Source organism: Alligator mississippiensis, chromosome 13 (assembly GCF_030867095.1).
Source record: "Alligator mississippiensis isolate rAllMis1 chromosome 13, rAllMis1, whole genome shotgun sequence".
NCBI lineage: Eukaryota > Metazoa > Chordata > Crocodylia > Alligatoridae > Alligator > Alligator mississippiensis.
Window position 1 is genome coordinate 55,123,701 of NC_081836.1, and position 27,567 is coordinate 55,151,267.

At 42.1% G+C, this 27,567-nt stretch overlaps 1 protein-coding gene across 2 annotated transcripts; it reads left to right on the forward strand.

The window, feature by feature from the left end:
• Positions 1 to 1,031: 1,031 nt before the first annotated feature.
• PRPSAP2 (phosphoribosyl pyrophosphate synthetase associated protein 2) lies at positions 1,032 to 27,545 on the forward strand. 2 transcript variants are annotated; one of them, XM_014608458.3, is made up of 11 exons: positions 1,032 to 1,447; positions 10,650 to 10,801; positions 13,094 to 13,146; positions 14,011 to 14,077; positions 15,031 to 15,203; positions 16,077 to 16,192; positions 18,041 to 18,096; positions 20,619 to 20,767; positions 23,764 to 23,834; positions 26,158 to 26,304; positions 26,869 to 27,545. In XM_014608458.3, the coding sequence occupies exons 2-11, from the start codon at positions 10,683 to 10,685 to the stop codon at positions 27,025 to 27,027; spliced, it is 1,110 nt and encodes a 369-aa protein (XP_014463944.1). In that variant the 5' UTR covers positions 1,032 to 1,447; positions 10,650 to 10,682; the 3' UTR covers positions 27,028 to 27,545. The 2 variants fall into 2 exon arrangements, with proteins under 2 accessions (XP_014463944.1, XP_006272773.1); XM_006272711.4 differs by lacking the exon at positions 1,032 to 1,447 and adding an exon at positions 8,186 to 8,352.
• The last annotated feature ends 22 nt before the right edge of the window (positions 27,546 to 27,567 follow it).

A 27,567-nucleotide genomic window follows, 5' to 3' on the forward strand; every position in this document is an offset into this window, starting at 1 on the left:
GTGACTACAGGGAGTTCTCTAAGAACTGGCTCTAATCAGAATCCACAAGAGTGGACAAGACTCTCCTAAAGCTGTTTCTCCTCCAAATAATTTCATATAAGGGGCTGGTACGGTACAGGTACAATGCCGCACAGTTGACAACCCAGTGGTTGCAAGTTCAAGGCCACAGCAGAAGAGCTCATCGCATAGCCGTTGGATTCCAACAAATCTATGAATTCTGCTAAATACCTTGTTGCAAGGACACAATAAAGAAAGGAAAGGCTTGCGTATAAACACGGCTAGTACAATGCAGCATTTCTCCCCAAGACTGCATACTGTGTTCCACATGGAAGACAATGTAATAGTGCTGCTGGGACACACCTGCCAAAGCAATATTTTATCTGTTGCAAAATGCCATGCCCAGGAAGGGTACCAAAGGTTTTTTAATAACAGTAGCTAATTATTTGCAGTCCTTGCCCTGTTAATAAATACACTGGAGAAGGTATGCAACCAAAAACCATGCTGACGTCAACCTGGGTACAACCCAGAGTAGGATCAATTCCAATATACCAGTAAATGTCCCATTACTCTGAATTCTCTTATGTGTGGACTCTCTCAGTATTATGGCTTCTTTAATTTGTAGCAAAAAGGATGATCTATCGATTTTCTTCACTGTCCATTTTCGCAACTTGCTTATCTGGAAAAAAATTATTGCGAGGACAAAAAAGTATAGGCTATTGATCAGCGCTGCCCAATAGCTCATCCATCCCTCCCCTGACACACTTGTGCTTTCAACTAAAAAATCCAAGGTCTTTTTGGATTTGGTCAGATTGGGTTAGGTTGGGGTTTTGTTTTGAAAGGTGCTAACAGTGTGTTCCAGCTGATTGTTTGCAGTGGTTGAGAAATGTGTTAAATCTGCGTTGGACTGATTGTCCCAATTGATCAGGAAACCTGACTGGCTCTTGTGGTAGGGCCGTTCCTCAGGGGAGCCTATGAAAGCACAGCTCAGTTTATTAAAGTGGAAAGTTAGAAGGTGTGTGTGAAAGCTGGGAGAAGGAAGGAGCTGGGCTAGGCATGGGCTGAGTAAGCCGAGAACCTCAGCAGAACACAGAAAGACTAAGCAAGGGTCTCTATAGCTGGGATACATAGTCTAGATTATCAGGAGAGAGGTTTGATGGATCTGATCAGTTTATTAGTGTATAGGGAACTGGTTAAAGGACAGATGCTATTAGAGATAGTTTGGGGTGGGAGAGAACAGTGGGTTTGGAGGAAGATTTTGGCTAGGAGCCTTGCTGTAGATTTAGGAGGGGATGGTGAGACCGCAGGCAGAGAACTCACAGACCATGCTAATCCTAGTGTGTTAGCTAGAGCCAGGATTAAGTGTGGTTCTTGAGAGCAGGGCAACAACAAGGGGCTAGTGTAGGGAGGGAGGGTTTTGTGAAAAATCCATGCTATAGTCTGAGGTAAGGTGAGTACAGATTTTTGCTCTGTGTGTGTACCCCTCCCTCCTCCCAAAAGCCCCATTTGTTGAAACTGCCCAGCAACAATATGGTTGCATCTTTACATATTTCGAACGCAGTGTGTTGGGTCTAATAGTCTTCCTAAAGAGCACTACAATCTTGGCAAGAGCAGGGCTCTGCCGTGGTTCTGGGATGCTCTTTGGCCGGCCATGCAGTATGAAATAGAAGGGTGTTTCAACCTGGATGGGGCACAGTTGTGCTATCAGTGGCTCCTTGGGCTGCTTCTCTAATGAAGATGGGATCTCACACAAGGGTGTGATAGGATTTCTGTTATACTCAGGCTTGGTGACTTCCAGTCTAGATGGTAGCATGAAACATGGGTTGTTAGTTGTGGATCGGGTTAAAGTGACATCAGTGCACTTGGTGCTCTGCAATCTGCAGGGAATGACACACGGGACTTAAGTCGCTTCAAAGAGCGTGTCATGCAAACACAAATGCGACGCACCAAATTAACCCGGGTTAAAATTTTAAGGTGTGGTAAATTAATGAGGATTAAATGCTGTGTCATGTACAAACACACCTAGACAGCGCTCAAGTCAGAGTCCTGCTGCACAGCAATTGCCATCTTGCTCTGACAGAGATGATGCATAAGATAATGGCCAGGTGGTAAAGGTGCAGTTATTATCAGTGAGGAAACCAGCCTAGGAGACCATGGTGAAAACAAGTTTTGAAGGAGGAAGGGCACTTTCTGACAGTCTGGAGGTTGCTTTGAATAGAAGACTACTTGAAAGGAGATGCGGGGAAAACAGCTGGTCAGGAACTAGGAACAGAGGATGCCAGAGAAAGTATAGAAGGTATATGAGAAAACTAGAGCAGAGAGGTAAGCTGGAGGGGCGGGGGTACAGTGTCTTGAAGATGAGAACAAGGTGTTTGGGGAGGTTAGAGCCAGTGGACGGGAGGAGGAGGGAGGTAATTTGGTAAAAGACAAAGTACCAACCCAGTGAACCAGGCATCAAGAACCACTTGCAAAACCTAATGATCCCTCTGGAGATAAGATGTTGCCTCTCATGAGACTGCTCTGGAGAGAAAGGCTTTTAAAAGAGCCCTGCTCTTGGGCTGGGAAATGGACCGATTGGATGCACTCCTGCCTAGCATAGCATAGAGGGCTCGGAGAGTGGAACACCTTCTAGAGCTTGCAGATTCAGCAGGAAATGTGGGCTGCAGCACAGGGGTTAAGGCTGTTTCCTGTAGCAAGTGAGAAGCAGTTGAGAATGTGACAGAAGCAGACTAGCAAAGGATGAGGTGAAGGAAGGCAGCCTGTGCTGGAGTTGGTGACAGTGTTAGCATCCCGTGGGACCAATCCCGACTTGTGCTTGACTAGTGAGTGGAAAGGAATCTGGCATGCTGTGTGCAGTAGAAGTGTGGGGGTCCAAAGTGGGTGACAGGGAGTCTGGTTACCTTGCTAATGCATGGTTGTACCAAGGAAGCCTGCTCTGTGTCGGGGGGCAGGGGTAGGTCATTTCCTATCATGCCATGTACAATACCCATTAGCCAGGGAGCAGCCTCTTCCTGTAAAGATTAGCAAAGTGCAATCAGCAGCCAAATTCCTGCCCTTGCCCTGAGCTATTTTGGATTCAAATGCGTAGTAAATAGTGCTGTCTACCCATTCTTTCACTGCTGAATGTGAATTTTCTGCCTTGGTACAATTTTCTGCTTTGTTGAAATACAAACTTGCTCAGAATGGTCTACACATCCATAGGAAATTACCAACAACACCCTTTCTATACTGGCTGCTGTGAAAGCAAAGATTACTCCCAATGACCAACGGCTCATATAAGGCATAGAATCGAGTGTATTACGTCTCTAATCTGCAGGGGAGACAGCGGCTAGCTGAATGCAACACTTTTTTCAATTTCCCTGTTCTAAAACTCGATGACTCACTCACGCTGCCATTTCTATTAATAAGGGTTTGAAGGCAAAAAAAAAAGTGCTGCAAAGCTGAAAGATGACTGACTATTATTTTAATTTTGGCAAAAGGCAAGACTCTCTGAATCACAGAACTGGCAGGAAGGGAAATCAAATCGTTCATTTGGTGGAAGGTGCTTTAGAACATGCTCCTAAAGGTTCTTGTTTTAAAGCATCACTTACTGCAAATCCTGCCTCCCCCTTCAGCCTCTGCTTACAGATGTGACACTGAAACCATGTGAGCACACACACATTGTGGCTAGGGTTGCCAACCCTCCTGGATTGGCCAGGAGTCTACCAGAATCGGCATCAATGTCCTGGTGACTATTGAAAGCAATCCAGGAGATTGATATTGTGAACGGGTCGAACAGTACAATTAATTACATTATGTCATGGTGACGTACATCATCTCCTGGTGACTATTGAAAGCAATCCAGAGATTGATATTGTGAACAGGTTGAACAGTACAATTAATTATATTACGTCATGTTGGGGGAAAAAAAATCTGGAATAGCTTCAGTTAGAGCTGGCAACCCTAATTGTGACCTGTTTAATATTAGGTACTCTGTCAAACCCCTCATCTCTGTCCATGGGGTAGGGTGACATTTTGATTCCTGATTACATGACACATTTGAAAATCAAAGCAATGCTGATGCTCCGAACGCTTTTGCAAACGGAAGACAGCATGTTTGAAACTCATTCAGTTCAAAGCCACGCAGGGCAGAAGGAACTTGACTGTAACAGAAATGACTTGGGAGTTTATCTCTTTTAATTTAAGCCACCATCAAGCAGCAGTCACTGCAAAACATTAGCATAGCACTGCATATTCCCATGGCACAGAGGGCATAAATAAGACCTGCTCTCTGCTTTTATGTCTCTTTACAACAGTGGGAAGGCTGTTTCTCTGAATGCTTTCAAGGATGGGAAGAAAATGAGACAAAAACACCACTGGCTACTTTTTTCCTTTGGGCTGTGACAACATTTATAGCCCTGTCATTATCTTCTGCCTCCCCTACTGGCTAATGTCCATTTCTTCCCTTGATGCTGCTTTAGAAAAATCTCTTCTTGTCCATTACTTCCAAGGCAGTGAATTGGGAGAGGCTGACAATTGTTCGCTGCAGAGAGGGTGGGTCGGTGATGTTCTTTAAAGAGCACCCTCAATACAACTCTGTCTGAGCAAAGACTGCTCTAATAGGCTCTAGGAGACAATGCACTGAAACAGATGCTTTATTTATGCCTTGCCAAACTTTAATTGCAGGGGAAGATTAACCCTATTTATGTGCCTCCACTGCTGCAGTATCTGGGGGCTGGGGTGGCATGGACACTAAGGTGCATGGTTGATAGTGCGACCATGTCAGATTCCAATGAATCTGTGAATTCTGCTAAATATTTTGTCACAAGGACACAAAAGGAAGGAAGGTACATTTTTGTACAATGAGTAAATTTTTGATTCTCTGGTCTTTATAACAATTAAAGACATGATTGCTTAATAATCAACTTTCAACTTCTCCTTTTAAAAAAAAAAAAGAAGCCGAGTTGTGCAGGATGGAAGCCACTTAGATGGTAATGACACGGAAGGGGGAAATGCAAGATCTAATGGCTGACATGTCTTTTGCTTGGTGGTAGAACCAGAAAGGGGTCTATGCTGTGATCAGACACGGGGCTTGCAGAGCGAGCTGCAACAGTATCCAAAAAAAAATCCAGGATCCTTGTAATCCAAAGGAAGACAATTCTCTCATAATTGTCAAAAAGGAACTTCCCCATGTGTGAGTGAGTATGAACTGTAATGACCCTACGAGCTGAGTCCTGGCTGGGGTATCATGCAGAGCTTCACAAATAACTATTAACAGAATAAAACATATGTATAAAAATACAAATAGAAAAGTGCTCATGCAGAACCCTTTTTGGCAGTTCTGTTTCATACGTGGCACTTTTACAGTACTGTATATTGTAGAACGAATCAAACCTTTTTTTCCCATGAGAGTGAAGTATTACATCCCTGTTTTACAGATCTGGAAACAGAAGCAGATGAACCAACTCACCCAGGGTCACAAAAGGCAGTTAGTGTTAGAGCAAGGATTCAAAGTCAGGAATTCTGTAGCTAGCCCATGCCATTGTCTTTGCTTGGAGCAATGACAGATTTGGAGATTTTGGGCAGGCCAGCTCAGGCACTCAGCCAGCAGATTCAGGAAGGGATAGCCAAATGTTTCTAGGGGAAGGCTGCCAATTACATCGCTGGTCAGTGCTTCAAGATGTCTTATTACCTTTGTTCCTTAAATAACCGACTGACTTAACCTTCGTTACACTGCTAGATGCCAACGAGGTGCTAGGATGAAGGATGCTGCCAAGGGACTTGTTGAACCTGATCCCAAAAAGGAATTTATCCATGAAGCTAAACAATAGGTAATGTTCTTGTCAGAACTAGAGAAACAGAAGTCTGCGGGCAGAAAAGTAGAGGTAGGGAGTTCATTTTCTTCTCACTTGCCAGTGTATAAGTAATTCTATGGAAGTCTAGGGAATTACTCCATTATAAAAATTGTGTAAGTGACTGGAGAATCAGGCCCATTGTATACTTATTCTGGTCATGTGTATTAAATAAATGCTTCTGTTCTATGTGAGCATCCAAGAGAACAATGTAGTACTTCACGTCTCATTTCTGTTCTGTTACTGGCTCAGTATTTTTAGTTTTCATTCACTAGAAGGTGAAAAGGGGAGATGATCTGCTGGTCCTAATGGAAGGAAAGATGTTTTTAAATATAAGCAAAGATTGCACAGTTCACCTCCTAATAGTGAAAATGGAATTAAAGAAAAATTAAATTGAATGTTGCTTCCTAACAAGGCACTTGCCTGACAGGAAATCATGCATATTGTATGGCTTTGCCTTCCCTTGTTATATTAAGTTCTCAGACAGTGAGGGAGAGAAAGTGTTCAGTACTAAGATGAATATCTGCCTAGGAGATGAAGGTCTCACTCCAATATATATTAGGTGTACTATTGTACAATGATTACTGAGGCTGGTTCATGGTTATAGGAAAAGTAACACCCTTGGCATGGCAAAAAATGCATAGATCCTAACTCTAATTTATTTAAAAAAAAGTCTAAAATCCTGTTGCGTACATTACTATAATCAGCACTGAATGAACAACTGAATAATAATGAACACTTAACATTATAATGATCATTTGTTATGGGGAGCTGAAAAGTCAAGCATCCTTTATTTTAAAGTAAAATTGTTTGAAACCATGTAACAGAATAACACCACCTGTAAAATGATATTACACTACCCCAATCAAGATAGGCATCTACACCTGTAAAACTCATGGAGAAGTCTTATCCATTGGAGGCAGCGCAGGGTGACTAAGACTATGACAAAAACATTTTTTTTGAAAGCACAGCTTTTGCGTGGAAGGCTTGCTGGCGAAAACATGGCATCCCAAAGCCAGGGTGGATGCATCAGCCTCTTCCTGAAGGACAGTAGGAATCAGGACTCAGAGTAGAGGTGGTATCTTTTATTAGTCCAACTAGATTTTTGCAAAAAAAATAAATTAAAAAAATATCTTTAATTACAAGCTTTCAGGCACAAACACCCTTCTTCAGGTATAGGAGAAAAGATTGTAAAAGTTCTCCTGGGTAGAAACCAAAGTTTATATTTCATAGGAGAATAGGGCATTTCAAGAACATTTTCATCCAGTAACATCCTAAAATGTGGGGGGTCCTGCAAAGGACCTCAAAAAGCATTGCAAACGCATCTAACTCTTTGTAAAGGGACTGGAGGAGATTGTGGACTTGATTTTCTACTTCCAGAGGAACTTGGCATGGGCGCTGAGGACAAGCTGGGCAGGGGGAAGAGGAGGAGGAAGAGGAGAGAGGGGGGCTCTGCCTTCTCCCACGCTCAGGCCCATTTATTCTTCAAAGGGCATTTGTGCAGCTGAGAAATCAATAGCCAAGGGGCAGCGACGCAGAATCGGCAGCGGGCGGGTGCGTTTGCCACCCTGCACCATCCTGGTTTATTTCCCGGCGGTCGGATGCGCTCGTTTACGGCGCTTTCAGGTCCCGGGGGTGCTTGTACACGACACGCCGTTTCCCGTTTACGCCGCCGCGACCGCGTTTGCACGAGCGGGATTTCCAACGCGTGGGCCTGGCTCGGTGCGTTGGCCGGTCGAGGCGTTGTTCAGCGTGCTGGGGCTCGAGGCGCCCGTCCGCGACGGCGGGGAAGCGAGCGGCACCCCGCTTCACATCCCGACGCGCAGGGGGACGAGCCTGAGCCTGGGCTTGTCGGCTGAGTCTCCTTGCTCGTCTCCTACACAGTGGTTCTCAACCTTTTTTAGGCTTTAGTCTTGTTAGGCTCACGCCAACCCTTAGCGAATGTTAGCTCTTGGGTTGTCGCTTTTTTTTCTGATGAGTGAACGAAGTGCAGAAATCTTCGAAATCTCTGGATTACACGTGTGGTCCTCTCAGGGGCTGGCGGCCCTTGAACAGCTCTTGGGGCACCCCAGGGTGCTGCAGCCCCCTTGCTTCAAGTGTCCCTGGGGTGACACCCTGCTGCCCCTCCCTCACACCTCAGCAACCCTTGGCCACACCCAATATGGCGCCCGAGGGCGGGGTGCTGCTGAGGGGATGTGACCACGTGACAGCCCCCTCCCCATCCAAGATGGCGGCTGGGAAGGGCCCTTCCCCACCCAACATGGCGGCGTTGGGGCGGACGGTGTCACGTGACCACCCTTCACCCCGCGACGGGGCGCCCCCCATTCCGAGCCGGGAGGGGCGTGTCCCGGGGAGGCCCCGCCCCCTCGCGCGGCGCCGCCATTTTGCAGCGGGGCGCTGAGGGCTTGAGTTGCGCTGCCGTCGTCGCCTCGTTTCCCCTCCATTCATCCCTCCCTCCCTCCCTCCCCGCGGCCGGGCCGGGCCGGGCCAGGCCAGGCCGCCGCCTCGGGCGCCGGAGCGGCAGGTAAGGCCTCGGGCGGCGCCTCCTCATGCCTCCCGGGGGGCCGCGGCGGAGGGTCTCCCCGTTATGAGGGAGCTGTGGGGGGGGCTTGGTGGCCTGGAGGCCTGACGTGGCTGCCCTCCCCCCGCCCGCGGCCTGGCCGCCGGCCCCGCACCTGTCCCGGGCTGGCTCCACAAATAGATGCTGGTGGCGGGCGGGTGCCCATCGGGGCCGGGGGAGAGGATCCCGCTTGGAAATGCCCCTGGCGTCTGCCAGTGTAGTTACTCTGCCAGGACGTAGCGCTGCCGAGACACGTTTTCGGTGGACGTTGTGATGGGTTTTACGCCAGCGCCAGCGTTGGTCTGGATGACGCCCGTTTCGGGGGCAGAGGGAGGTGTTATTTGGGCCAAAAAACCCCTCACAGATAAGTCTTCGAATGGGGAGCGCGTGACGTCGTCCCCCCGCCACCACTGTGTTGCGTGGTCTCCACCTCCGTATAAGCGGTGGGCCGGAAAGGACATTTGACCCTGAAATTCGTCGGTCTTATCGGTCACAGATGCTTGAGTTGTTTCTTGTTGGCGGTCGCAGATCAAAAAAGACCGTGGGTGTGACCTATCTTGAGGTAGACAAGAGGTTATGGATGAGGTAGGCTGCTGCAGTCTTGTACCTCTCCTTTGGGATCGTAAACCACTGGTTTTTCTAACCTTTTCCAGCCCCGGGCGAAATGTTTCCGCGGCACACCTGTTAAGGCATTCCCCATCCTCGTACCTGTTGTACGCAGCTCCTTGCCTTGACAGAGATCCGGCACACCTGTTCGCTTCTGTCGGCACGCTTTTCTTTTTGGTGCCACGTTGGGAAACACTTTGTGAACTAGCTTTTTGGCTCTCGAATGCAGCCACGGGTAGCACAGTGGAGAATGTAATGAATAGGAAATACCCATCCTCTGTGGGTTTCAAGGGCTGATGAGCCAGACTCTGTTTCTGCAGGCTAGACGAGATGATTAAGCGTGGGAGCGAGTTGCAGAGGTGGAAGAGCAGCTTTCATGTAGCCAGTGTCTTTCCAGCGACTGCTCCCATAAGTATGACTGTTGGGGTTGTTCCCATAGATGTATTTACAAGTCTTAGCACACCCTCGTAAAGTGGATTTTATATCTTTGTGCTCCTTGATTGGGGCATGTTTGTGGCAAGGTTGGAGACACTGGTTTAAATTAACGTTCGTTGCTTGTCCGTTTCTGAGTTACACTGTTGGTAGCTGTGGATAATACTGATATGGAAAGGAACGCTTTATATATCAATAGAGAAATAAAAAGCAAGTTGCTGTGTTGTGTTGCTTTGTTAGTGAAGCTGGTGGCTTTATTTCAGCATGACATAATTTGGCTGTTCAAAACTGCGTGTAAAGGAGGCACGGAAAAAGTGATGCTACCGATGGAAATACAACTTTTGGAGAACCTTTGTAGGTTTACTTGGTGTGTGGGTCTGTTGCGTAAAAAGGCAGTGTCTAAATTACTTCCTAATGTTTGGCCTCTTCTGTTTCCACAGGAGACGCTTGCGTCAAAGAGTGATGCGTCCATTGGGTTATGAATGAATCGCAACCCCATGGATGCATTTGTAGAAGAGGGCTTTAGTTTACTGCCGCCACTTTATTGAACTCTTCCTTTATGTTCCATCCTTGTTTGTAAACTTATCAATTATTGGAAAACAATGTGAAGACAGAGCAGTACTGTAAACAGGCTGGTCCGGTGGATTTAGCAGGGTGTTGTGAACTCCTCCATTCTAATCCTTCTCGATACCAGTGTCCTCTGTGGTCTTGGAAGAGCCACTTAAATATTTATCCATCCTCCTGTATCAGTAACCAATGGGGAAGTTAATTAGACAAGCTGAAGAAAATACCATAAAACTTGTGTTATCAGGTGTTTAATTGAGGAAGATAACTTAAAAAAAAGAAAGTCAGTATTATGATGTGGTCTAGTAGGAGCTTGAAGACCCTGTTCTTGGTGCCTTTGTGATGGAGGCTGCTCCTGGGCTCTGGGCACGGTGGGGGGAAGCTGGCCTCACTTGGGTTCTTCCTCCTATGTGTCTAGGTGTTCTATTGAGTGCCCAAGTCTTTATAAGGATAATAAAGAACTACTTAAATATCACAAAATTGTATTGTAAGGATTTCATCTTTGTAATGATGTTAACTAAAAAAGTATTAAACATTAAGAATTCTGTATGAGAATCAAGACCATGAGTTACGCCATAACTCGCGTTCAGAGGAAGTGCTCTTCTCTTTATTGTATTATTTTTAACATTACCACCTGCTTTATTTTTAATCTTTTGCAGTATTTTAAAAGTGGGAAGACAGCATAGGTTTTGATGTTCTGTGTGCCTTCAACTGAAATAGGAGCCACCATGAATATAACAAAAGGCGGACTCGTGCTGTTTTCAGCTAATTCGAATTCTTCATGCATGGAACTATCAAAGAGGATTGCTGAGTAAGTAATACCAAGTTAGAGTGTTTGCTACCTTTAGTCTTATTTTGGATCTAGGTGCTACTGGCAAGGGAGTAAAGATCAGTCTTCATCAAGATAAGAAATGTTTTGACGAGTGACTTGGTAAAACTGCTGCTGTTTGCAAAAATATAGTTGCCTACAAAGTAGGCAAATGTCACATTTGTTCTTAATCAACTAAATCTTCATAATTTTAAATATTTGTCTGTTTTCTTAGCTCTTGAGAAATAGCTTATCTAATAGTTTAAGCTTGTTAATTAGGGATGCCCCAAGGAGTCAGCAGTGCATACAATAAAGGAGTTAACCATGAAGCTTGAGGTAGCAGCTAGTATCGATTTGTTATTGGATCACATTATCCTTATATCAGTAACATTTAAATGGTTACGTCTTAGGGTAGCATGTATGCAATAAGTAGAGCTTGTTGGGAAGATTTTGATTTTAGTCATGTCATGTGCATGATTAGTGACTTGCAGTGCCATTGTGACTTAATAGAATAATTAAAATTATTTCATTTTTAAATCTTTTAATGCATCTGTTGGGTTATCCTGCAATAACCAGTCAGCAAAGGTATGGGGGGGGGGCAGAAAAGATGCTTTTCTCTTCTTTTTTCACTTTCAAGTCATTACAGCTAAAATAGGTGACACAGAAAACAAGGTGTTTGAATCCATACTAAGTAGCAGCTGCCTCTTGTGGTTTTTAAACATATTGACAGTATAGGGTAGTGGTACTCAGCCTTCCAGGCCTGTGGGTCAGATGAGTGGCATGGGGCCAGTGCACAGATCAGCAGGGGGTCAGTATGTGGGGTCCGCCTGCAGGTGTGGTCCAGCCAGTTGAGTGCCAGCTCAGTCCTGCATCCAAGGACTCCTTGTGAGTCCAGAAACCCGGCAGTGGGGGGAGCAGTGGCACCATTATTTGTTGCAACTCTGGAAGCCACATTTTCAGATCAGGTAGTGGGGCAGGAGGGTGATGGGCCAGATGACACAGCCCCACAAGACTGGGTGTGATTTGTAGGCCAGCAATTGTCATTTTATATGCTATACCAGTGGTGTTCATCAGGAATGTCATAATGCTGTTGTCATGAAACAATGCAAAAATGGTGAAAGTAACATCAAAACAAATGTCAAAACGATGTTGGCATTGAAACTTGTTGTATTCAAAACTGGAGTGGAAAAAAATTCCAGTACATTTGTTTTTACCAAAACTCCCCTACAAAAACAGGTTCTAACCAGTGTCTCTTCATTTACAGTTTAGGGTCTGCATATTTGAAAATACAACATACAGGGATAGGCAGGCAGTGTCAGAACCTTACTGTTAAATCAAATTGTTACTGTAGTTAAATTTTAAAAAGGTATTTTGTAACTCTTCTGCTTTTCTTTTACTTTTTTTTTTAAATTTAATTTATGCTTGGATTCTTCAGTTGTAGATTGTAAATGGCTATAATCATATGTCTTAAGAAAAGTAAGCATCTTTAGCTAAGAGTTGACCAGTCCTATGCATTAGCTAAAATCTATAGTTTTCTCATAGCTTCAGTTACCAAATTTTGCCCTTTTATTCTGTGTCTGGGAGGTGGCTGTTTTTGTTGTGTTGTTAAAACACACTAATAATTTTAGCAGAGCTGGTGTGTTTTTTATGTATGTCTGTGTAACAGTTGGCTCAATAGACATGCACAGTGCTTACAAAAACATAACTAATTTATTCTCAGAATTGTGCAACATTTGCTAGAATTGACGTAGTACATGACAAAAGTGTGTGCTAAGAGACTGGCTGATTGTCATGTAGTGTTAGGACAAGGGGTATTTATGCATCGTGCGTGTTAGTCTCTCTCTTAATTGTCCATCTTGTATTAAGACACTTATTAAACCATAATTTAATTTGCTCTTGTCCATTTTACTGCAATTTTATCAATGCTCTTCCTCCCATCTCTTATGGCTTCCAGTCTAGAATGGAAAGTTCTTTTCCAGAAGAAATAGCTGAGCTCAATCTTGTAGAGTATTATGCACATCTATAATATCATGCATATAATAGGAAACTTACTACATAAGACACTGGTTTTATTTTGTTTGTTCTGTGCTTCAAAAGAGCATAGGTTTAATTGGAAAGTAACTTGTAGAACAATGTAATGTAAGGGAAATCTTGCAATAAAACATCAGTGAAATATGGAGTTTTATCTGTGAAGGGTAGACTTTTTAAACCCTGGTATGGCCCTTGCATTGGACTTCTTCCTTGTTCTGTCTCCATTCTTTTCAGTTTAATATACTGACTTTCTTTTTTCCCCAGACGCTTGGGAGTAGAAATGGGTAAAGTTCAGGTTTACCAGGAGCCAAACAGAGGTGAGCACTTAATAGAAACCTCTCTTTCTCTGTGGGAAAGGGTCTATTAGCTAACCTCTTCTCGGAATCTGTTACTTAAAACGTAGCTACGTCATCTCTCTGCTGTGCCCAGGAGTGTTTTACGTGAAGTATACCCTGCCCAATCACTTTTGCTCTGTCCAAGTTAAAGCTAATATAGCAGCTTTTAAGCTTGGTCTTGATCTACTCAGGCTGCTCTAAGAGTAGCTCTGGGTGAGCATTCAGGGCTGCTTTTCTATATCTACAAGGTCTCTTGTTTTAAGCACACATGGAACCAGCAGGCAGGCTGTATTTCACAGTGGTGCTCCTGGGGCTAACACCGAGACAATGCAGACATGCCTTGGAGAACAGTGAGGTGGCACTTTCTCATGCTTGTGGTTTTTCACACCTGTACAGCCCCATTTATCCATCTGCCTCTTTAAAGACTATCACTTTTCAAGACCTGCTTACATAAAACATAATCACTAGTGTAATCCCCCTCTTCAAGTAGTTTGATACTGTTCTTTCATAAAATGCTAGTCTTGTCATGGTACAGTAATCTTTCTTATGACCGGAGTGTCTGTCCTTTGTACTGGAAGAGAGCATGCTTTCAAGCCCTTACATGGGGATTTACTGAAAGAATCCTATTGGTCTTTGTGAGAGTTTATACATTTCATTGCATACAGGTCTATAAATTTTCCCTTCGTATTGTCTTGAGTGTGACTGCCCTCTTTCAGTTTGAATATGAGGAAATTGTGTGGGGGGTTGGGACTTGCGATGATTTTCTGCAGTAATTCTATGCAGTTCTGTTGTATGTTTTTATAAAACTTAGAGTATTATATATATTTTTTGTTCTTTTCTTGGCAGAGACAAGGGTTCAGATTCAAGAGTCTGTGAGAGGAAAAGATGTCTTTATCATCCAGACTGTTTCAAAGTGAGTAACTACTAAACTCCTAAAGAAACTACATATTTCAGCTGGTCAACATTGGCTTTTCCATAACAATTTATTTTTCACACCTAGTGTGAAAGATTCAGAAATGGGCAAGATGTGGTCTGTATTGTTAAAATAGTGTGTTTGTAGGGGACCTCATAGTCTGATCACTCATTTTGTTCCTGTGCTGATGAGTCCAGGTTTTGATTTGGGTCTCTTTATTCTTGTGCCGTGGGCATTCTGTCCCTCATTATGTTCTCTTTTTACATTCTTGTCCTGACTTAGCTCCCTGAGCCCAGCAACACTTAATGCTTTTAAATGTGAAAACAGTTCTCCAAAACAAATGGGCCTCGAGTCTTAAGGCAACTGAGCAGTTATGTTCTTCACAATAATCGGGGCTCTACAAATATAAATGCATTCTTCTGACAGCAACAGAATAATGCATCCAGTTTACTTAGCCAATCGGTTCTTCCTGGTTAAAACTTTCAATTTGATCTTTTTCTTCTCGAGCAGGAGAGTAGATGCAATGAATATATTTTAAGGGTTTATGTAGGTCAGGGTAATAGAGGAATGTATTGTAGGAATCGGTCTGACTTTTTTTTTTTTTTTTCTTTCATGTAGACAATATTTCCTCTTTTTTTAATGGGAGACGGACAGTAATGCAGCCTCTTACAGCAGTGTGCTATACTAATTGAGTCCTGCAAATCTTTTTCTGAACAAAGAGGCTGTTGAATGAGCAAAAATAGGAGAAGAAATAACAAAGCATTGTCCTGTGAGGAATTAAAATGATGCATCAAGAGCGGTAGCCCTCCTAGTGGGTGTATGCTTGCATTCCTGACAGGGATAGTTCAAGCGCTGTTTTTCTGCCATGATGGAATTAAATCCTGAGAGCAGATGTTAAATTTAGTTAAAGGATTTCTGTGTCTGGGTACAAAACTAGACCCTTCTTATTCCAGGGATGTGAATACTACGATCATGGAACTCCTGATCATGGTGTATGCTTGTAAAACCTCCTGTGCCAAAAGCATTATTGGAGTGATTCCCTACTTCCCATACAGCAAGCAGTGCAAGATGAGGAAGAGGGGCTCTATTGTCTCTAAACTACTGGCTTCAATGATGTGCAAAGCTGGTAAGATTGCAAGATGTTATAAAATAATTTAGGTGGGGCGGAGGGGACACTGCTTATGTCACATTTAGCCTCTGGACAGCTCTGCACAAGTCTAGGAACTTTGATCAGAAAAAGGTATCAAGATTTTTTTCATCAGGAGGAAATTTGAAAACCATTAGACGAAAAAGGAATGCAAGTTGCAGGCATTTCAAAGCAGTGAGTGAAATACTACCTTAAAATGGGCAGACTTATAACCTCCCGGGTAGTTTTTGTGCCAAGTGACGGCGAGATGAGTCTGGGGTTTTTACTATTTTGGATGGTGGGGTTTCCCTGCTGTAATACTGCTGCTGAGCTTCTTTACAATACTTTTCTCTTGGGATACTATACTTGCCACTTCCCCTCTTTTATCTATTTACTTTTAATGTGCTGTCTGAGGATAAGAGACTTTCCTGTTTTCTTGGCATTGAGCCATGCAGAAAGTGGGATCATGTAAAGAACTCTTCATAGATATTCTGTTGTATTGATTCTCATTTTGAAGGAAGAAGTCTGGGAATAATTGGAATCTATTCCCAGATTCCAGGTTCAACTCTATCACTGTCTACCTTCTGAGTTTGGGCAAATTAGGTGACTTAACCTGTGCCTCCATTTCTACTTATATTAAATGGTATGAATACTTCTGGGGGGCATAGAGAATTTTAGGGGTTTTTTTTAGATTTGGTCTGAGGCCTTTGGTTAAAAGGTAAAATGCATTGCATTATTGAATACAGTATAAATAGGATACAGACTATTGTGCACTTTAGTTCAAGTGCAACTTAAAAATAGCATGGTTTGAACATTTGGTCACAGTTGTGAGAGGAGTAAATTTAAGCTGAAGTTTATTCCATCTCTTTAAAGGTCTAACTCATCTTATTACAATGGATTTGCATCAGAAGGAAATACAGGGCTTTTTCAATATTCCAGTTGACAACTTGAGAGCATCTCCTTTCTTACTACAGTACATTCAAGAAGAGGTAAGCAGGGTCTCCTATTGTGCATGACAAGCTGCCTTTTCAGTGTTGTATTTCAGGTTATCTGGGCTTCTTTTATAAATCCCTACTTTCATTAGAAAATTTGGGAAGTCATTGGATAGATGTGAAACAGTCTGAAGGGAAAAGAAATCTTTTTGAGATTTAAATTCCTCTCTCTTTTGTGGAGACCAAACATTCTTGTCTCTGATTATCACGTTTCGTTGGTGATCGTAGAATGGGCTTTTCATGAGAGTAGAAATGAGGCAAGTACTGTGCCTGCTATTTAAGGATGCTAATTACACTAATAGATCATTGGTCAATGAAGTAGCATGGTTTGTTTAATCGTGAGAACAAGTGGCTGGTAGTCAAACCTTGATCTGTTACTTTTCCCATCTGTAGAGTATGTTGAGTCTTAAGAAGTTTCATTTTGATTTACCCATTTGATCATCTATGAATTGGAAGTATTTTTTATAAAATGATTTGTGATAAGAGGTGTTAAAAGCAGAAATTACTTAAAATGGCCTACTTCTGCTGGTGGCAAATGCCTGAAACTTTAGAAGAATGCAAATAGTTCCTACCCTCAAAGATCCTTATCTGCGTGGAAAATACTGCAGCTGAAGTGATTTGATAGAACTATAGGTTTCTTGTACCAAGATTCTGTAATCCCCCTTTCCTATGGTGTCCTTAAAACACTTGGTTATTTTTATGGCAGTCTTTCAGACAGTAACTAGTTATGTATGTCTGATAGAAAATGCTGTCTGGTTGAGAGCTGAAAAGTAAAAACATTGCATCATGTGAGTCTTGCTTTGGCCACCAAGAGATGATCAATACTGTTTGGGCTGCACACTGCAAAAAAATATAAAAGAGTAGCTATAAGAGAAAAGTGTTACTTGGACTAATGGTTGCTGAGGATCACCAAAGCAAAGCTCCTTTTGGCAAATAGTTAACAAGTGAATAACATGAATGAATAAGATGGACTGCACTTAGAAGAACTAAGAGAATTGTGGCATATTTGAGGTTGGCACTGTCACTGCTGATCCAATGTACAGATGAACAGAAGTCAGCAAACTCCTCTGAGGTGTAGGGGAGGGAAATCTTTTAAAAGGGGTTTTCCTCGTTTGGACTTTCTTTACCTCTTCTTTTGCTGTTTCATGAAGTGACTGGCAGTAAAGTAAAATGACCTGGTGGGAGATTTGCTAGCCGGTCCAAATACTCGTGTTTATGTATATAAGCTTATCAAGTAACGCTGACCAGGAGGAACCCAATACATCTCGGGTGTCTGATTCAGCCTGAATGTTTTTGGAATGCGTCAGTCCAAATAGCACAGTCATTCCAAAGAACTAGGCTGCGCTTCTCAGTTTTTTGGATCAAGGGATGAAAACTTTCTAGGGGCAGCTGATTCTTGTGCTGTGACTTGATTCCATCCCTATGAAAATTTGCCCAAACTTAGCCAAGTTATAGGTCTTAAATCTCAGTTTGTACCTGCTCAGTAGAGATTTCTTAGAAGGGTGAACCAGCACTGGGCATGCTCTAGCTGGGGCTGAGCAGGACTTGACCTGCGATTACACCTCTAGGTTGTCAGATCTGGGCACTTGAACTGAGATCAGGGAGACTTTCTCCCCTGTGCTGTCAGTGCACAAGTATTCTGGAAGAGGAAGATCACCTAGTTCACATGTTGAAGGGATGCAAGTCAAATTTTAAATGATATTGCGGGGAGAGGAGTTCCAAATGAAGAACCTTGGGAAAGAGTATTGCTTTAAAAATCATTCTGGAACAAATATAAGAAATTAATTCTTAATGAATATAAGTATACTTAAAGGATAAGATGTTAATACCAATGGTTTGCTTCAGATTCCAGATTACAGGAATGCTGTGATCGTGGCCAAATCGCCTGCATCAGCCAAGAGGTAGGTAAGAGCTGTTTGCTTTAATCAGAGTAGGAAATGTCAGACTAGTCTATGATACGTGTCCAGCATTTGGTCCTAAAGCCAGGGTATTATAAGCCCGTTCTTAGGAGGAAAGAAACAGATACCTGGTATCTAAAAGATAGTGCTTTCAGTTTTAAATTTTTATAGTGGTCTTAAAAAAAAAAGTGTCTAAAAAAAGTGAACTGAAATATGAATAAAAACAAGGGAGAATAACAAATGTTTGACATACAAAAATCTGTTTCTCATGGGTGGAAGAGGTATATTAAAGTTTCAAGCTAAGACAAATATGACAATCCCTGTGGTCCAAAATGGTATTTTGATGCTCTTGAAAGGGTTTATTTTATAGTTCCTGGCTATATCCTAATATAAAGGCTTTCTTCTCTTGTCTGGTTGAGGTGTGTTTGGTGTAGGACCTCCCTGTTGGACAGACTTTCCCTTCTTAGTGAAGTCTTTTGTGCTGGCTGAGTAAATGTCAGACTTTTGCTATTTTTTTTTTTTTTGTGTGTGTTTATGCTTCTCTATTCCCTATCCTGATAACATTTCTCTGGAGTGAAATGTTATGGGGTTGGATGACAGCTTTAAGAATTGGTGTCTTTTCAGTAAGTAATTAGTTTGTCATTGAAGCAAACTTAGGTAGACTTTGATGTCAGGGTGTTATGACATCCTTAGTAGAAAAGGTTTGTTCTGTAACACATTGGAACAGTTCCTAGTAATCTTGTAGTAGGAAAAGCTTGTCCTCTTTTTTTTTTTTTTAATTTTTTTTTTTTTTACCTAACAGTATTAATTCAGCACATGAACTAAAATATTGAGCTACACTAATTAATTGCCTTGTCAGGCTACCTTCCATGTGACAAATACGATGAGCTGTCAATAAAAAAAAATTGTGGCTTCCCAGGTGCACCCTTGTTTTGCAATTGTACTTTTTTTTGGTTTTACTGTTTACCATTAAACTGTTAGCAGTGCACCTTGGTTATAATAGTGTTGTCAAAAGATGCTGTTAATGCTAGGGTCTTTATTCAAAGAACATCTACTTACTGCTTATTTAGAGGCATAAATAAAGCCTCCTTGGTGCTCTGAAGTATTACAAATTCTGTTTTCTAGCACCACTTTATTGGGATAGTTAAGACGTTAGTAAAAGTGTCTCTAAATGTGTGAAGGCATTGTTCAGTGCAGTTACATACAAGATTATTTTTCTGTCTTGAAGTGGTGCATAGATCTCTTTCATTTCCAAAAATACTTGAATTTTGGGATTGAACACAGTGTTTCTGAATGTTTTCTTGCACATTTTAGGCACTGGGGAAGGACAGTTGCCTTGCTCCTTTGGGCGGTCCTGTTAGCACTGTGTGTCAGGGGAGAACAATACCTTTTAGGACTCTCAGGCATGCCTGGGAAATGTTTGCTACGTAATTGTAAGGAGGTGCATGTTGTGTTTTTCCTCTTCAGCCAGTTTCAGAGACCACTGCTGAGAGTGGTCAACACTGTGAGAGTGTGTGTGACGGCATACCTCTCTCTTTCTATTCCTTGGGAAAGAAATGTTTCTAAAATTGTCAATATGACTTAAATTTGAATACTAAACTCCTTAATATTATACTTTTTTCAGCTGTAATCTGGAATTGTCTGGGAGGGATTTTCTTGCAAGTTTACTAACATTTGATTTTGACTTTGATAAGTTATCTGGCATCAAAGGGAAATTTTACATCAGAAGGATGTAAACGCCTTTTTACGAGTTTTATCTTCTGCACAATATCTAATGTTGCATGTCAGGTCATCTGACACAAATGGACATCTAGTCCATTCTTCCATTCATATGGTTAATTTTTAAAGCATTTGTTCCCACTTGAAAAGGTGGCTTCCCCCCCTTATTTTGTATTACTTTAAAGAGACTTTGGCTCAGTTGTCTGTAACGGACCAATGTCAAGAACACTGCTGGACTGTGAGTCTTGGGGCTACAAATAAACACTATTTACCATTGGAAAGTTCAGTTGAGAGCCCGAGGTTTTCCACTGATCTGTAGCATTCATTTTTAGCCATATTGATTCATGACATTCTGGACCTTAGAACTCATGTCATAAATGAGGTATGGGAGTGTGAGGCAGTAATAGAAATGATATGATTTAACAGTTGGTCATTGGTTCATGTTGGAACTGATTGGTTAGCATCTGCCTTGTTACTTGTCAGGGTTTAAAATGTTTTGGTGAAGCCATGACAAATACTTTCAAGGCCGTTGAACTTTTTCAAGCCAATGAGCAGGAAGGTTGGTAAGAAAGATGTCGGTGCGTGCCTTTTCCTCCGTTACAAGAATCGCTTGCCTTTTTTTCCCTTTTAGTATCTAGAATTCACGATGATTTGTGTTGTGTGCATAGGGGTTATTTTAATTTTAGTAACTCATTCTTGCTAAGAACAATGTTTTCCAACTAATTTGAGTTGGTCTAATAAAAGATATCAGATTTACCCAAAGAGCCTTGTCTGACATTAATTCTAGTGCGTTTTCTTTTCTTTAGGGCACAGTCGTTTGCTGAGCGCTTGAGGCTGGGAATTGCTGTCATTCATGGGGAAGCTCAAGATGCTGAGTCTGATATGGTGGATGGTCGACACTCTCCTCCTACGGCCAAAAGCGTAGCTGCAATCCATCCCAGTTTGGAGATGCCCAGTAAGTAAGTTTGTACAAGTAACTACTAACATATGGGTTTTTTTGACTAAATGGCTAGAAAGGGATGGGTCTTGCCAGTACACGAGTGAAGAATGACCTCTTTCATCCTCTTTGCCCGTGGTACCTACTTACTGCAGCCATGTGGGTCTGGTGTTTTGGTTTTTTTTTAAGTTTTCCCAGTGAGGTTTGTGTCTGCTAGAAGAGGCTCTGTAGCTGCAGCTGTGTTGACTGAGCCCCCTAGTGGAGACAGAGACATGTAACAAAAAGATGCCTGAAGAACTACATAACATATTGATTTACTTATTCATTCAATCTTGTACTGGCATTATAGTGTGACATGGTTTTCACTTTCCTAGATGAAGTAAATGTAGTGGCAGAGCTTTGTCATGTACATACTGTTATGGTCTGAGTGTATGTGCTCATTGAACTGGACAGCCGGTGTACGTGAGCTCTCTTGCTCCAAGATTTTGCTGCCACATAAGCCTTCTGCACTGACGGCACAGCCTAAGCTTTTGTGTGAAGCATTTTTAGCAGTAGTTAAACCCTCTCTCTTCTTTCCTAGCTCCACGCAAGAGAAATGAATGGACCTTTACCCAATCAGTTTAGGAAGGGAGCATGAGCCAGATGATAAGATACTGCCCTGTGACTTTAGAGTTTTGTTTTATGTAGTGACCTTTCAGAAACGAAGAATGGCCCAGACTGCATTCATAATTCTTCCACCTTGGTCCTCCTTACTGCTCACAAGCTACACAATTCTTCCTCAGTACTTACCAGCTGGGGGTGAATGTTTGTGATGGCTGAATAAGGGGAAGGAGGAGTTTGCCCTAATGGGGTTGTGTACTAGCTGGGATGGTTCTGGGACTATGGGAAGCAAGGTTTATTTCTTCTGTTGGGCCAACTCTGTTGGGAAAAATGTTAGAAAAGCTCCTCTTCCAATGACAAAGCTGAGCCACTAAAAAGGCTTCTACTGAAGCTCCTTAAGGCTGCAGAATATAGTAGTTGTGGTAGTAATTGAGGTGTCTCTCTACAATATACCCTATATTTTTTTCACCAAACTAAGTAGCTTGTTTTATACATTTCACATTGGCTTTTGTGGTCTTGTTTCGTCTGTCATCTCTAGGAACCATGACCATTCCGCAGCATTTTTGTATGTTATCTTTTGAGGCTTTTTAATGTTTGGGTGGTAAATAAGGGATCAGGGGCAAACCCGCAGGAGGTATGGTTTCTGGAAGCATATCACAAAGAGCAGCTGCTGACAGACTATCTATAGGCAGCCATAGCTACTTAGCAATTAAAAACTGATTTAAATAAATATAATTAGTTGCAAGAGGAAAAGGGTGTTCTCTTGAAGAAAGGATTTTATGTATTATGAGAGTTTGGTTACCTGTTTGCATAGTATTTTGCTTACAGTAAATAATGAAAAAAATTGCCCTGGGTCCTAAAAAATGTATTAAATGCCAAATACACCTAACTACCTAAATGCCAAACCTGCTGAGGACTTCTGTTGTATAAACACCATTCGGGTTTTTGGTTTGTTTTTCTTTAAATACTTGTTGACAAGAGAGTTGGATGCAAGTTATCTGTTGAAAATCATCGATGGCAAATGCCCCTAGTATCTTTCTTTGGTTTCTTCTTATGACAAGGTTATAATTCCTAACTTTTATTTTATTTTTTTTAAAGACTTGACATTTCATAGTGAAAGGTCATCTCGTGGAGAGGCAAAAATAAACGTATGATCCGTTTTAAGCCTATCCCAAAATGAAACCTTAGCTTAAATGCCCGAATACTGCATCTACAGCATCTTGTTACATGAATAAGTTAGTTGTCTTTGCAGTGTGACTTTAATGAAAGAGCGTACCATAAAAATATTCACCAGTAGGTGTCACTTGTGTCAAAAGAACTACAAGTTTGGGATGGGTTAAATTTACAAAGAAATAGGAGGATTTCAAATATGCCCAAGATACAGTGGCTGAGGACGATGTCATGCCACCACTAAAATTATTATAATGCATCAGTTTGTCCCATCTCAACTAGAGTAAACTTATGTACCCTGTTCTTGTGGTTCCCTGTATGAAGACTGAGGAGCTGTCGGGACGGGGCGGGGAAGCACCCTATGCAGATCAAAACTAAGCCTTATTTAAAGCTGCATGGCTCAGATTTGCATGGTCTCTGGCTTTTAACAAGAATGTCCTGGAATTGAAGGGAAAGCTGAAAAAGATGGTATTGCTTGGGGATAGTGGCTTATACATGGCCTCTTTCACTTGAGGCTCTTAAAGCCCTTTTCCAGATGCTGAGCCTTCCAGCATCTTGTGAGGTAGTTTGACTTCCATTTTACGGCTGGAGAAATCAAGATAGAATCTTCCAAGGTCTCATAAAATCCGCATGAGAATCCAGGGGAAAATGGTGCTTGGAGATCACTTGACTTGGCTCAGCACTATTTGGATTACTGACTGTTAGTCTTGTGTCTTCCCCACTGGTCTGTGCTCCATAATAAACAAAGCTATTGGGTGTGTAGATAGTAGCTTCCCAGTTTGTTGGAAGGGAATAAATGAAACGCCCTAATATCCTATTGCATTGAGGGGGTGGTGGGAGGCAGAGGGCCAAGTTATTGCAATATTGTGCCAAGAAATCCAGGCCTGAATATTTGTAACTTAAATTTTACTGTCACACTTGTACTGCCTTCAAAATGGAATGGCCTCAATTAGTCGATCGAGGAGACCTGTATTAAAGCTCTGGTCATTTTGCAGTTCTGTGGGAAGACCCCTGGGCATGTGTACCCCTCTGTATAGGGGCAGGTTTGGATCTGAAGTGCCTTTAGTTAATGCATTGATACTTTCCAGGCAGAGTTTACGTGAGAGTCTCGGCTGCTGCGCAAACACAGCCGTGATGGTGGAGATATTTGTTCTGTTTTTTTTATCTATGAGGAGTGTAAAGCAAGAACCCTTAATCAATTTAGGATGTGGAAGTTTTTCATACCTCTTTCTTTTTCCCCTCAGTGCTGATTCCAAAGGAAAAACCACCTATCACAGTGGTTGGAGATGTGGGAGGAAGAATAGCAATCATTGTGGTGAGTAGATGTCTTGGTCCAAATAATAGGTTTGAGTCTGGGAATGCACGTACACATGTCTATCTGTGGGTATACTTAAAGAAGAGGCATGGTTTCCTGGTGTATTTTATTGACGGTTGTGTTCAACCTGAAACTTTAAACTCCTGATAGAGCAACACAGAATCTGTCCTCCTATTCTGAAAAGTTCAGTCAGAAGGATATTTGAAGACGCATTCTAGGCTTTTCAACCTCAATAACAATCTTTCCGGTTCCTAAAATATAAATAAATCTTTTGAAGGTATACCATTTAGTTTTTTAAAACTCTTTAACTGTCATGAACATTGGAGTTTAAAGTTGGAAATGATTGAAATGGTCATTCCTAAACGGTTTGGTCTTTATATCTGGTATTGGTAACAGTTCAGCCAGTGTGAAAACATGGCTTGTTCAGGTATTTGCTTACAGTCTAAGCCCATTTAAGCCAACTCTTACATTTCTGATACCATCAACAAGCTCTCTTACATTACATCCACTGAGAAATTACATTGTAAGGATGGTTAATTATGGGTTGAAGTATTCTCTGCCCATTCCCATGAAGGGTGTGCAGCTTGCTTCACAGAAGTATTTAGGCTTAATCTAAGATTAGTAAAGCAGTTTGGAAGACATTTAAAAGAAGAATGAGATTTTTCCTGAGCTTCACATTGGTATCATCGTGTGTAGTGATTCATCAACTTGAGCAAAACTGTGAGAAGCTCAGCTTCACTGAAAAATCACATTTTGGGCTGTTTAATTCCATTTTTCATAGATTCATAGATGCTAGGGCCGGAAGAGACCTCAACAGATCGAGTCCAACCCCTGCCTAGGCAGAAAAGAGTGCTGGGGTCAAATGACCCCAGCCAGATGCCTGTCCAGCCTTCTCTTAATGACCCCCAAGGTTCACCACCTCCCTTGGAAACCCATTCCCCACCGTTACTGTGAAGAAGTTTTTCCTGATATCTAGCCTAAATTTCATTCTAGTTCATCTTGCCAAAAGGCTTGTATTCATAGTGTTTCTCTCCTGGCTGAATCTGTCTTAATATATTTTAAATCAAGGTTTTAATTCTGTTAAATTTCATAGTTTCATAGTTGGTAGGGTCAGAAGGGACCTAAGCAGATCATCAAGTCCAACCCCCTGCCATGGGCAGGAAAGGATGCTGGGGTCGAACGACCTCGGTTAGGTGATTGTCTAGCCTCCTTTTTGGAGACCCCCAGGGTAGGGGCAAGCACCACCTCCCTTGGAAATTGGTTCCAGCTCCTTGGACCTGCTTGTGATGCATCTGTGGATGCATGATAAGGTGCAGTTAGCCTTCCTGACTGCATCCCCCACATTGGCAGCCTGTGTTCATCTTGGAATCAATAATGACTCCAAGCTCCTTTTCTGCCTCTCTGCTGACAAGAAGGGAGTTCCCCAGCCTGTAGGTATGCTGCTAGTTCTTCCTTCCCAGGTGCAGTACCTTGCACTTGTCTGTATTGAAACCCATCCTGTTCTCATCTGCCCACCTCTGTAACCTGTCCAGATCTAGTTGTAGCCTGTCCCTCTTTTCTAGCGTGCTCGCTTCTCCCCACATCTTAGTGTCATCTCCGAACTTGAACGTGAGTTCTAAGTTCTAAAATAAAAATTTACTCTTGCCTTTAAGCTGCTGTGTGGAAATATTTATTACTTTATTTATTAATGGAATTTAGGGTTATACGGTGTTTGTCTCCCTTCACACATTCATATGGTCTGGCTGTGTGGCTGAACAGTACTATATAGCTTGCATGTTGTTTAAAAAAAACCCTTGTTCTTCAGTAAAGAACACTGCAGTTTAATTGTAGGATATACAGTGATGCACATCAAGAAGTAAGCTCTGGCCCTGATTGTATGTATGAAGTGGGACCTCTGGAACTCCATCCGAGGGAGTTCATGTAAAGGGGAGAGATTATCAGTTGGATTCTTGCATTGTGACTACTTATACATGGCACAGGTAAAAGTGCCAACCAAGAGTTTTTAGACTGTTCTAAAAGCCGCTTTAAAGAAATGGAACTATTTGGGTCTTTTAATGCAAAATAATTTTTTGGGGGGGAAGAGTCCTTGGTTATCTCGCTGTAAAACCTTGCGGTTTCTCCTCTCCACTACATCATTCCTTAAGTCTCCATGATGGATAGCATAGCTTACTTTTGATAAACGTGCCTGTACTCTGTGTGCAGGCCAGTGTCACCGAGAAATTTTCTGCCTCGGTACTAGAAGCATAATACTGGATCTTGCCTTGTTTTGGCCCCGATTTGAGGAAGTGCTGGGTCTTTCATTGACCTGATCTTGTTTTGACAGGATGATATCATAGATGATGTTGATAGCTTCCTCGCCGCAGCCGAGACGCTCAAGGAAAGAGGAGCATACAAGATCTTTGTAATGGCCACCCATGGCCTGCTCTCTTCAGATGCTCCAAGGCTGATAGAGGAGTCTGCTATCGATGAAGTAAGTGTGGGCAGACTATGCTGGTTTCAGAGTTTGTGGTCACAGGAGAATGATTGCTGTTCAGAAAATTCAGCCTGGTTTAAAGTCCCAACCAGGCTCTTACTATTTTTTTTTTTCATGTGAAACAATAATATTTTTAGTAACAGCCCTGGGGCTGTCTGTTCCTGGCTTCCATCTTCCTGATGGATTAAAGGCTTAAACATTCTTCGCATGCTTGGAAAAAAGGATTGAGTGAAGCATAAGAACCTAGACAGATCAGGGTTGATATTGGGAACTTCTCCTTTAATGGAAAGTAATAGAGTCATGTCAGATGCGTGCAAAAGGATAACGGAGGAAAGGATTTTCTTTAGCGTCTAAATATGAAGGTTGGTAGGAGTCTAGTTACAATGTCAAACTTCTTGCAGGGCTGTTGCGCAGGAAGCAGGGTCACCTTTTGGGATTCTGTTGGGCAGCCCAGGTCACACTCTTGGGATCTGGAGGATAAGCTTCTCTTAAAAGAGACTGGTGAATGAAAAATATCTGGGAACTGACTTCTAATATGATATGTTTCTTCTCCTTTTTTAGGTTGTTGTCACCAACACAATTCCACACGAAATACAAAAACTCCAGTGCCCTAAAATTAAGACTGTGGATATCAGTATGATCCTCTCAGAAGCAATTCGCAGAATCCACAACGGGGAGTCTATGTCTTACCTCTTCAGAAATATAGGACTGGATGATTAACTCTTCTTCTAGACTAAAGGAAAATACCATGGGCCAAACTGGAAGTGTACAGGAAATGAGCTGTAAAGCATCATGCTCACCTTCATATTGTATTGAGCCATTTTTTGTTGGTTTTTTCTTGATTTTTAAATTTCATACAAGAACAGATTTCAAGAACAATTTTTTGTTCAGTTTTTGGGGGGGAAAAAAGCATCTTACAAAAAATTGTTCTAGTTGCTTAGGTTAGTTGCACTATATATGACAAAAAACACCTGAGGCAAGAATTTAGGTCGTAACTTAAACATTCCTTTTTTTTTCCCCAAAGCTGCTTGCTACAAGTGCTTTAAAGTTAATAAAATGAAGTGACTGTATAATATTTGCATTTTAAAAGCCAAAAAGGTTGTACTGTTGTATGCAGTTCAGTGACATTTTGTAGAAGTGCTTTTATAGAAAAGCATATGAAATATGCACCTGTATTTATTTTCTGCAACAAAGAATAAAGATTTGTTTTGTGTGACCTTTTTAAAAAAACAAACAAACATTTTATTTAATAATTATTTG